The 12,340-nt window shown below is 42.5% G+C and overlaps 1 protein-coding gene across 6 annotated transcripts in view; it reads left to right on the top strand.

Annotated features, from left to right (window-relative positions):
- Nucleotides 1-12,340, top strand: part of chrm3b (cholinergic receptor, muscarinic 3b) — a 285,369-nt gene that overhangs the window by 236,848 nt on the left and 36,181 nt on the right. Inside the window, exon 3 of one of the 6 annotated variants that reach the window (XM_078405067.1) lies at nt 6,739-6,888. The exons of the other annotated variants lie outside the window; for them this stretch is intronic. Coding sequence (XP_078261193.1) covers nt 6,875-6,888 — 14 coding nt within the window. The 5' untranslated portion in view covers nt 6,739-6,874. The remainder of the gene's footprint in view (nt 1-6,738; nt 6,889-12,340) is intronic. 6 annotated transcript variants of the gene reach the window in all.

Here is a 12,340-nt window from a genome sequence, read left to right as displayed (position 1 = left end):
TGGTTCCAGGGCTGACAAAATTCCTCATAACTCTCCATCTTTCTTCAGTGAAACATGATATTAGAGTCTTAGTCATACAGCACAGAAACAGCCCCTTCAACCCATTTTGCCCATGCTGACCAAAGTGCACTAGTCCAACTTGTACCATCCTATCACCAACTAGAGAGTGATCCTTACCATCTCCCTCATTGGAGACCCTTGGACAATCTATAATCAGACTTTACTGGACTTCATCTAGCATTATTCCCTTTATCCTGTAACTGTACACTGTGGACAGCTTGATTGTGATCATAGATTGTCTTTCCATTGACTGGATAGCGCCCAACAAAAAAGCTTTTCACTGTACTTCGGTGTAAGTGACAATAAACGAAACAATACTAAACACTTGCCCGCATTTGGCCCATATCCCTCTAAACCTTCCCGATCCATGTACCTGTTCAAATGGCACAAACCCCAGGTATACATTTGTAAGCATTGGTTTATATGCTGTTTTTCAGAGTGGATGAAGAGGCAACTTTCAGACACTTTATTGCTGGCTCATGGCTTTGCATTCGTGCTCTTGATTTTAACCACTCAAGCCTTGCAATTGAGTTTCAGAATACCAGTGCACTAATGCACAATGCATTTATCTCAAATTTATCTCATCACTATTTAAAATAAATGAATTAACAACACCACTAAACTGGCAGAGGAAGCAATTTCAGGCAGTTAATTGTTTAGATAGTTTCCCATTATATAATTATCAGCTTCAGTAATACAGTAACATCAGAATTAATAATGAGCTTCCACAGCAGCTAAGCTATATAATGGAGAAGCAAGGAATTGCAGAGGCTGGAATCTCGCTGTATGGTTTTACTGATAATATGATAAATAGCGAGTCCGAGAAGACATCTTTAAAAGCTGCAGAGCTTTAAATAGTTTGCGATATGATTTAGACATCCCAGCCATTCTTCAGTCTACACGTCAAGGTCTTCTTACATCGGAATAAGGTTCATCTTGCGACGTGCAATGTCGCAGTTTCACTGCCACACTACTGCCATACTGCTGCCCAAAGCTTTGCCCCTCTGGTAAGTCTCGGTACATCCTTTTCTTGTCGTCAGTCAAGCACAAAATGCCGGAGCAACTCTGCGGGTCAGGCAGCATCTCTGGAGGACATGGATAGGTGACGTTTCGGGTCAGAACCCTTCTTCAGACTGTCCGTTAGAGATGGTGTCTGATCCTCTGAGTTACTCTAGCACTTTGCATTTTACTCGAGATCCCAGCATCTGTCAGGACCCTTCTTCAGACTGTCCAATAGAGATGCTGCCTGACCCTCTGAGTTTCCTAATTAGAAGAAGATCTCTAACGTAGTTCAACTCAGGACCAGATCCACGGATGTGTCTGATGTGCATACAACGAACTACAGTTGCTGGTTTACAAAAAAGATACAAAGTGCTGGAGTAACACAACAAGTCAGGCAGCCTCTCCGGAGAACATGGATAGGCAATGTTTCGGGTCGGGACTCTTCTTCAGACTGATTGTGGTGGGGGAGGTGGGGGAAGTAGAAAGCTGGAAGAGAGGAGGGGTTGGACAAAATGCGGCAGGTAATAGGTGGACACAGGTGAGGGAGGTTGTTAATAAGCAGATGGGGGACAATGGCCAGAGATGGAAAGAGAGAAGATGTGAGTTAAAAGGATCGATGAACTGCGAATTGTGAAGCTAGATGAAGGAATGTAAATGGAAGAGGAGAAATAGGTGCGTCCGGGTGGGGCGCAGAGGAGAGTGGATAGGTGACGATTCGGGTTGGGTCTCTTCTTTGGACTGATTGTAGGGGGAGAGGGGAGGGGATTTGGTGGAAAAAGGAAGAGGAGGAGAGGAAAAATTGTTACGAGTCCAGGTGGGGCACAGTGTGGGGGGGGGGGCCTGAAAGCGGGGCAGTGAAGGAGTTTGGGGTAGAAGGGAGAGGGGTAGGGGAACAATAGGCGTGAGTCCAGGGGAGATACAGGGGAGGGGGGAAGGGGAGGGGAGGGGGTTTGGGTGAAGAAGGGAGAGGGGGAGGGCTTTGTAGTCACCTAAAATTGGACAATTCAATGATCTTACCGTTGGGGTTGTAAGCTACCCAAACAGAATATGAAGTGTTGTTCCTGTTTTGCACGTGACTACGGATCTGTCAGCTGTTCCAAGCACGGGGCATCTGCTTGCCATAAATTCTTTTTGTTTCCTTTCAATGTGTCTTTTTTTCCAGCTCAGCTTAGTTTAGTTTAGTTTATTATTGTTACGTGTACCAAGGTAGAGTGAACAGCTTTTTGGTGCTTGCTCCCCAGTCAGCGAAGACTACACACGCCATCCGCAGAGTACAGATAGAGGATGAAGGGTATAATGTTTCGTGCAACAGAAAGTCCAGTAAAGATTGATTAAATATGGTTTAAAGGCGTCCAAAGAGGTTTACCTCAGATTGGTTTAGTTGGTTGTCAAGTGTACCGAGGTACGGTGAAAAGCTTTTGTTGCGTGCGAAAGGTAGATGGGAGGTCAGGACAGCTCCCTAGTTATGAACTGTGAAGCTGGAGGAGGACCGGGATTATATTCTTCAATGTATGATGGGTCAGCTCTCGAATTGTGAATTGTGATGCTAGAGGAGGACCAGGATTATATTCTTCAATGTATGGTGGAGGCTCCGGTGCAGATGGTCACTTCTCCCCAACTTAAATGTCTTTATCTTTCTGACGCACCATTTGAATGTGGCATTCTCGGAAAGGCAGATGAGATTAGTTTATCTGTAGGATCTTGGCATGTGATATTTCCCTGTCCCTCCTCTTTTCCAGCTTTCTCCCCTCACCCCCTACAATCAGTCCGAAGAAGAGACCCAACCCGAATCGTCACCTATCCATTCTATCCGTGCTGCCTGACCCGTTGAGTTACTCCCACACACTGCGGGATTTTTTGTAAACCAGCAACTGTAGTTCCTTGTTTCTCCACATGTGAACTGCTCTCTGGATAAAGAATGCCTCTCAATTGCGGTGCAAACCCCTAGACCTGTTCCAACATTTGTCAAACGTTTCCACAGCCCCAAACAGAGTGAACTTGTCATAGAGTCACACAGGATGGAAACAGGCCCATTGGCCCAACTTGCCCATGCCAACCGTGATGCCTCATCGACACTAATCTCATTTGCCCGCATTTGGCTCACATCCCTCTAAACCTTTCCAATCCATGTCCCTGTCCAAATGTCCTTTAAATGTTATGATAGTACATGCATCAAATACTTCCTCTGGCAGTTTGTTCCATATACCCATTGCCCTTTGTGTAAAAGAAAGTTGCCCCTCAGGTTTGTTTTAAATCTTTCCCCTCTCATCTTTTAAACCTATGTCCTCTGGTTCTTGATTCTCCTATTCAGGGTAAAAAGACAGTGCATTTACACTATCAATTGCAGAATTGTGACGATGAGTTGAGTTGAGTTGAGTATAGTTTATTGTTATTTGTGCCAAGGTACAGTGAAAAGCTTTTGTTGTGTGCTAACCGGTCAGAGGAAAGACAATACATGATTACAATCGAGCCTTCCGTTGTGTACAGATACATGATAAAGGGAATAACGTGAATACTGTTTAGTGCAAGATAAAGTCATAAAGTCCAATCAAAGATAGTCCGAGGGTTGCCAATAAGCCAGATAGTAGTTCAGGACTGCTCTCTAGTTGTTGGTAGGATGGTCAATTGCCTGATAACAGCTGATCGCTGTGATATGGGTGGCATATATGACAACAAGCTGTAAGTTTTGTCAAGTGGGTTGGAGAAATTTGTGTTAGTTCCAAAAGTTGCAGTCGAGCTTGATTCTTCAGTAAACAGTATGGGAACTTGGTTAGAATCTTTCACACCAAACAGCAAAACAGCCAAGGTTGTCTTAAGACTCTGATTACTTTCCATGAGTCACATACCAAGTAACTTGTGAAATATTCCCATGTGTGTGTCAATGTGGCTGACATTGCATTTGCTTCTTGCCGGCATCAGCTTTATTCAGAAACCTGTTGACAGAACATGCCTGAAATCTGATTAACTTTCTTCTGTGTCAAAATGTTCACATCAAGAGAAATGGGCTGATGGTTTAATAAAACGTCCGCTTTTGTGCTTGTCAACAATCATTTTTTCCTCAGTAAATCACAACACTTGGAAATGTAGGCACGAAGAACTTTAGTCTCTTATAATTTTATATAATTCTATGTGGTCTCCCAGGAATCGCCAGCATTCCAGAGAAAACAATCCAGATAGACACAAAAAGTTGGAATAATCCAGCTGGAGGTAGGAATGTAGGAATATAGGTGGAAGGCGATGGTGAAAGGGCAAAGGGTGAAGTGGGGGCACAAGGAAGAACACTGTTAGAGAAGGTAGATAACCAAGGGTGGTTTCTCTGTAGAAGGGAACTGCAGATGCTGGTTTACACCGAAGGTAGATGCAAAGTGCTGAAGTAACTCAATCGGTCAGGGAACATCTCTGGAGAAAAAGGATGGGTGACATTTCGGATCGGGACCCTTCTTCAGACTGAAAGTAGAGGGGAGGGAACTGGAGGTAAGAAAAGGCCACAACAAAGCAGGACTGGCAACAGATGACCAAGGAAGGGTGGAGCCAATCATTGCCCATTGTTGGCTGGGGAAGAGGTGATTAGATGCAAGGATACAAACAGTGGAACTAGTTGGTCGACTTGGGTGCGGGAGGTGGGGGGGGGGGGGGGGGGAAGAGAGAATGCAGGGTTTATTTGAAATGAGAGAAATCAATGTTCATACAGCTGGGGGTAGGCTGTCCAGGAGTAGTTTCTATTTGGACCCATGGGTATTTATCGACTGGGAAGACATTCTGAAGCTCTTTCTCTGGTTGGAAATGTCAAAGACCAATGGGCATAGCTTTAGATTGGGAGGGGCAAAGTTTTAAGGAGATGTGCGGGTCAAGTTTTTTTACACAGAGAGTCTTGGGCGCCTTGAACCCGCTGCCAGGGGCGGCGGTGGTGGAGGCAGATACGATAGTGGCGTTTAAGAGCCTTAAGATTGGCACATGGATATGCAAAGAATGGAGGGATATAGATCATGTAAAGGCAGATGAGATTAATTTATCTTGGCATCATGTTCAGCACTTAACATTGTGGGCCGAAGGGCGTGGTCCAATGCAGTACTCTGGGAAGAATGCCTCCAAATTCCCTGAAAAGATATTGTGTTTCGTTTAGTTTATTGCCACATGTACCAAGGTACACTTTGCAAAAAGCTTTTGTTGTGTGCTGAGCAGTCAGCGGAAAGACTATACATGATTACAACCAAGCCTTACACGGTGTACAGATACAGGATAAAGGGAATCATGTTTAGTACGATAAAGGCCAGTAGAGTCCGATAAAAGATAATCCGAGGGTCATCAATGAGGTAAATAGTAGTTCAGGACTGCTCTCTGGTTGTTGATACGACGGTTCAGTTGCCTGATAACAGCTGGGAAGAAACTGTTCCTGAAATTGGAAGTGTGTATTTTCACACTTGTGTACATAGAACATAGCACACTATTGTACAGAAACAGGCCCTTTGTCTCACATTGTCTGTGCCAAACATGCCAGGCTTAACTAATCTCACCGGCCCCCACATGGACAACATCTCTCCATTCCCTACATATCTATGTACTCACCTAAAAGCCACTTAAATGTCACTATCTATCTGTCTCCACCACCACCCTTGGCAGTGCGTTTCAGGCACCCACCACTTTCTGTGTAAAAACTTACCCCATACATCTCCTTTAAGCGTTGTCCTCTCACCTTTAAGATATTCCCTCTAGTCCTTAACATTTCCACTCTGGGAGGAAGGTTCTGACTGTCTACCATATTTATGCCTCTGGTTATATACTCATATAAGGTCTCCCCTCGACCTCCAATGTTTTAGAGAAAACAATCCAAGTCTATGATTCATTTCTGATTAAATGTGATATGATAACTAATGTCACAAAGAGTCATAGAGTCAGAGAGCGTGGAAACAGGCCTTGAGCCCACCTTGCCCACCCCAACCAACATGTCCCATCGACACTAGTCCCACCTGCCTGCGTTTGGCCCATATCCTTCCAAACCCGTTCCATCCATGTACCCGTCTAATTGTTTCTTAAACGTTGCATTAGTCCCTGCCTCAACTAGCTCCTTTGGCAACTTGTTCCATACATCCACCACCCTTTGTGCGAAACAATTACCCCTCAGATTCTTATTAAATCTTTCCACCTTCACCTTAAACCAATGTCCTCTGGTTCTCAATTCTTGAGTGGAAATATTGGTTTGGCCAACTAACTGCAGAAAGACAAAATCATGAAAGCCATAATTTGTGATGGACACTAAATTGACGTTCTATAATTGGATCCAATTCTTCAGATCATTATTGGCACGGTTTTATATCAGTTGACTTTAGGCATCTTTTCTCAATGCTTTGCTCACGTATTAATTCCTTTTCGCTGTAATAAGGCGGGGCAGCAGTCATTGTAAAAGCATGTAGTCGTTTATTCAAGACTCATTATGTGGGAGGCGTATACTGTAATGGGAGAAGATTTAAAAGGTAGGAAACCTGTTATTCTAAACGTGGAAAATGTTTGCTACAACAGCGAACAATGGTGACGGTTGGTGTAGTTTAAATTGGAGACTTGAATTACAAATGTTCTATACTTTGTGAATGTTAAATCTCCAAGAAAAGGGAATTAGTGGTGGAGTGGGATATCTTAACAAGATCTCAGCATTCAGCACTGACTCTTTTGATCTCAAAGATTCGGACACTCAGTCACACGGACAATATTGTAAAGCAAAGCAGTTGCTCGCTTTCTTGGAAGAAACAAGAATGCTTCATGGATCATTGTGTAGCAAACTCAGTGAGGAAGAATTCAGTACTGGACGATTTTCTGAATGAGCCGTATCAGGTAAGCAACAAAAGCAAAGAGTTTACTTTGATTTGGAGACAGTGACATATGTTGAAATGAATATTGGCTATAGAATTTGGGAGGTCATCTTGGAGTGCAGGTGCATAGTTCCTTGAAAGTGGTGTCACAGGTGGATAGGGTGGTCAAGAAGGCTTTCTGGCATTCATCAGTCAGAGTATTGAGTATAGAAATTGGGAGGTGACACTACATTTAGAGTAGGAAAAAGACTGCCGATGTTGGGTTAAATCGAAGGTAGACACAAAATGCTGGAGTAACTTAGCAGGTCAGGCAGCATCTCGGGAAAGAAGGAATGGGTGACGTTTTGGGTCGTGGCCCTTCTTCAGAATGATGTTATTATTTATTCATTATTTATAAAGTCTAAAATAATCAAATTTTATGACATTGTGGAATATCAAACAGCTCAATTCATGTACAAAGTGAGAAACAATTTGCTACCAAGTAACTTACAGGAAATGTTTTATGAAAGAGAGGGGGGGGTATAATTTAAGGGGAACATTAAATTTCAAGATTCGCAATACTCGAACAACAATCAGTGGAGTAAAGCTATGGAACAGAATGAATGCGGAATTAAAACAATGTTCAAACATCATCCAGTTTAAAAACAAATATAAACACATGATTTTTTCTAGGTACAGTGAGGAGGGGGATTAACAGTCACTAGGGGTCTACATATAATAACACATCATTATTTAAACAAGTATATCTATATGAACATATAAGGGTGTATGAGTATTTTTGTATTAATATCTGATACTTGATAAATATTGATTAGGGAATGGGGTAGGATTAAATAAGTTCACACTTCTTCCTACTCCTTTTCGCACATGTTAAGTAATGGATGAAATTCCTTGTATTTCTTCTGTTTTTTTGTTTATTTTGTTTTTTAATTGATGTCTTTTAACATGTTCGAAATAAAATAAAAATTAAATGAAAAATAAAATAAAAAAATGTTAAGGAAGGGGCGGGACAAAGGTAGAATGTAGAGAGATTACATCTGTCCCGCCCCCTCCCCTGACATCAGTCTGAAGAAGGGTCTCGACATTTGGTGCTGTCTCGAAGGGCCGAATGGCCTCCTCCTGACCCTATTTTCTATGTTTCTATGACCTGAAACGTCACCCATTCCTTCTCTCCCGAGATGCTGCCTGACCTGCATCCACCTTTAACTACATTTAGAGTATTGTGATCAGTTTTGGTCACCTTGATATAGGAAAGATGTTGTCAAGCTTGAAAGGGTTCAGAGAAGATTTACCAGGATGTTGCCAGGACTTGAGGGCCTGAGCTACAGGGAGAGGCTGTGCAGGCTAGGTCTCTATTCCTTGGAGCACAGGAGGTTGAGGAAAGATTATAAATAGAGTACAAAATAATGAGGCATAGATTGGGTAAACACACAGTCTTTTGCCCAGAGTAGGAGAATCAAGAACCATAGGTTTAAGGTGAAGGGGGAAAGATTTAATGGGAATCTGATGAGGAACTTCTTTACAAAAAGAGTGGTGGGTGTATGGAACAAGCTGCTGGAGGAGGTAGTTGAGGCAGGTACTATTGTAACGTTTAGGCAGGGACATGCATAGGTTCATTTTAGAAAAACACAGGCACGTGGGACTAGTGTAGATGGGACATGTTGGTCGGCAGGAGTAGGTTGGTCCAAAGGGACTGATAAATTAGTAGATGACTTATAAAATAGGAAAAATACTGGAATATATTTCACTCCATTAACTATTGAGGAGCATTCAAGTGAGGACACACACTTGCAAACCACAATTTCACGAGTGAAATGTGTTATTAGATTGCAAATAACAAGCCAAGAGAAAGCTTAATGGAAAGGCACATTTCCATTAAAATACTTCAGGGAGCAACAAAGATATATAAAACTCTTACATCTAACATTATAACAATATAATGCAAATAGATATAGGGGCGGCACAGTGGTAGAGTTGCTGCCTTACAGCGCCAGAGACATGGGTTCGATCCTGACCACAGCTGCTGTCTGTGCGGAGTTACTACATTCTCCCTGTGACTGCATGGGTTTCCTCTGGGTGCTCCGGTTTCCTCCCACATTCCAAAGACATGCAGGTTTGTAGGTTAATTGGCTTCAGTAAATTGCCCCTCTTGTATAGGATAGAACTAATGTACGGGTGATCGCTGGTTGGTATGGACTCGGCGGGCTGATAGTCCTGTTTCCACGTTGTATCTCTAAAACTAAAACTAAATATGATAAGGAATGGAAGGGTTACTCAGAAATATATATGTAGACGGTCAGGTTGTGGTCGACAAGGAAATGATCATTCTTAAATGAAAAATTTGCTTCAATATTTGTAGGAGAAAAAAATGAAGGAAGTAGGTGAATATTGTGGATGAAACCACATTCCTGTGGTTCGTCACATGTTAAAAGAAAAATGTAGATCTGTCAAGAGATATATTCAGTGGTATTTTGAGAATGTTTTACATTTCCTTATGGACATATAACATCCTTTATATACTTCAAGATATCCCGAAATCTATCGCACCTTTTAGACTTTAGAATTTGGAGATACAATGCGAAACAGGTTCTTTAGCCCACCGAGTCCGTGTCGGCAAGCGATCACCCTGTACACTCACACTATCCTACACACTAGGGACAATTTACAATTTTTTTACCAAAGCAAATTAACGTACAAACATGTATGTCTTTGGAGAGTGGGAGGAAACCGGAGCACCCAGAGAAACCCCACACAGTCACAGGAAGAATGTACAAACTTCATACAGACAGCACCCACAGTCAGGATCAAACCTGGGTCTTTGGAGCTCTACCACTGCACTATTGTGCCACCCTAAACAATAATTATTTCATCATCCTTCTTGTCAATTTTCAACAACCCATTTACATTAATCCTACACTAATCTCATCCAATTTTATTCTCTCCAGATTGTTATCAATTCCCCCCAAATTCTACCACTGCCAAATGAATTATTTTTTAAACAAGTTCTCTCCCTGAACACGTCCATTTCTTCGTCTTGTTTCCCCTGACCGCACGCCTAAACTAACTCTTTGATAAGGATGTCAAACATACCTGTAAAATTGAGTAGAACACAAAGTGTAGGAGTGACTCAGTGGGTCTGGCAGTATCTCTGGAGAACATGGATAGGCGACATTTCGAGTCAGGGTCCTTCTTCAGACCCTTCTTCAGTCCCAACTCGAAACGTCGCCTGTCCGTGTCCTCCAAAGCTGCTGCCTGACCCTTTGAATTACTCTGCCATTTTGTGATCTATGCAAGATTCCAGCATCTGTATTTCCTTGTGCCTTAATTTCCATTGAGACAGTTGGGAGTTTAATCCGAGCAAGTGTGAGGTGTTGCGCTTCGGCAGGTTGAATGTAAGTAGGTATATGGTCAAAGTTATTGTTTCCATGCTGTGTCTTTCAATTAATTACAGCAATAAGATGAAGGGACCTCCTTGTTTTGTGACCTTCAGTTTGGTAATGTGCAGCAATCAAGGGGGGTACGTGTTCAACATCGTCTCTCTTGTCACAAGGGATCAGCCCAGTGCTTTCGCAATTCCTCAGATGCAGTTTTCAAAGCATTTTCATTCTCTTAAACTCCTGCCGAGGAATTTGTCGTGCATTTCAGAAAAGACAGCAAGAGAACAAAATTAATGGGGCCACAAGAGAGAGACTGCAGGTGCTGGAATCTTAAACAAAACACAAAGTGCTGGGGGAACTCAGTGGGCCAGGCAGCATCTGTGGAGGTAATGAGCGGACAATGTTTACACTCACTTCTTTCTTCAGTCTGATTGCTTAGTCTGAAGAAGGGCCCCAACCCAAAACATTTCCTACCCATTTCCTACATGCTCCACTGAGTTCCTCCAGCTCTTTATAGAAATAAGGAACTGTGAATGCTGGCTTACCAAGGAAAGACATAAATGCTGGACTAACTCAGCTGGTCAGGCAGCATCTCTGGAGAACATGGATAGGTGACGTTTCAGGTCAGAGCTCTTCTTCAATGTTCAGTCTAAAGGGTCCCGACCCAAAACGATACCTAACCATGTTCTCCAGAGATGCTGCCTGACCGCCTGAGTTACTCCAGCATTTGTGTCCTTCTAGCACTCTGTGTTTTGTTGGAGAGCAGATTTAATCTTGGATTCCAGCAAGCCAGGAATTAAGAGAGAGTCGAGAGTCAAGAGTGTCAAGAGTGTTTAATGGTGTCATGTCCCAGATAGAAAAATTAAATTCTTACTTGCAGCAGCACAACAGAATATGCAAACATAGTACACTGTAAACAATATGATAAACGAGAGAGAGAAAAAAAGTTCAGTGTATACACATTCCCACAAGTACACACACACACACACACACACACACACACACATATATATATATATATATATATATATATACACACATACTCAAAAAACAAACAACAAACTTAGAAAGACTGTCTATGTGAAGTGGATAGAGGGATGGAATGACAATTGATCCGAGGCAGCATAAAATTGTTTCAAAGCTTCTGGATATTGATGGTCAGAAAATGACTTTGTAAAATGTGATTTTCTTTTGGGCTCTCCGAGTACTCATGTAGCCAAAGTAATTTTGAGATTTTAGACTTTAGACTTTAGAGATACAGTGCGGAAACAGTCCCTTCAGTCCACCAAGTCTGCACCGACCAGCGATCACCCTGTACACTAGCACTATCCTGCACACTAGGGACAAATTACAATTGACAAAAGTCAATTAATCTACAAACCTGTATTTTTGAGAGTGTGAGAGGAAACCGGAGCACCTGGAGAAAATCCACTCAATCACAGGGAGAACGTACAAACTCCATAAGACAGTTTCTGAAGAAGAGTCTCAACCCGAAACGTCACCCATTGCTTCTCTCCAGAGATGCTGCCTGTCCCGCTGAGTTACTCCAGCATTTTGTGTCTACCTCCATACAGACTGTAGATGTCACACTGCTATTTTGTCCAACTACAAATTTAATCTTGTAAAAATTAGCACGTATCAAGCATTAGAAAGAAGATACCTAACCCACCCATGACCTGCACACACACACACACACACACAGACACACACACACACACACACACACACACACACACACACACACACACACAGACACACACACACACACACACACACACACACTTTCATTTGTACCTTAATACTAGTGTCGCAGGAAATAATTGGTTTCAACAAAATTCGTGTAGAGGTTGGCAGGTCATGTAGCAGTTATATAAGACGTTGGTGAGGCTGCATTTGTGTTCAGTTCTGGGCAGTTTTTAGGAAAGGTGGTGTCAAGTTGGAAATGATACAAAGAAGATTTACAAGGATGTTGCCAGGACTCGAGGGTCTGAGCTATAGGGAGAGGTAGAGTGGTCTCAGACTTCATTCCTTGAAGTGCAGGAGGATGAGCAATCTTAAATGCAATGAGTAAATGCACAGAGTCTTTTAAGCAGAGCA

The sequence above is a fragment of the Rhinoraja longicauda genome, chromosome 9, assembly GCF_053455715.1.
Source record: "Rhinoraja longicauda isolate Sanriku21f chromosome 9, sRhiLon1.1, whole genome shotgun sequence".
In the NCBI taxonomy this organism is placed as follows: Eukaryota; Metazoa; Chordata; class Chondrichthyes; order Rajiformes; family Arhynchobatidae; genus Rhinoraja; species Rhinoraja longicauda.
Note: the sequence above shows the minus strand (reverse complement) of the source record. Positions and strands in the feature narration are given on the sequence as shown.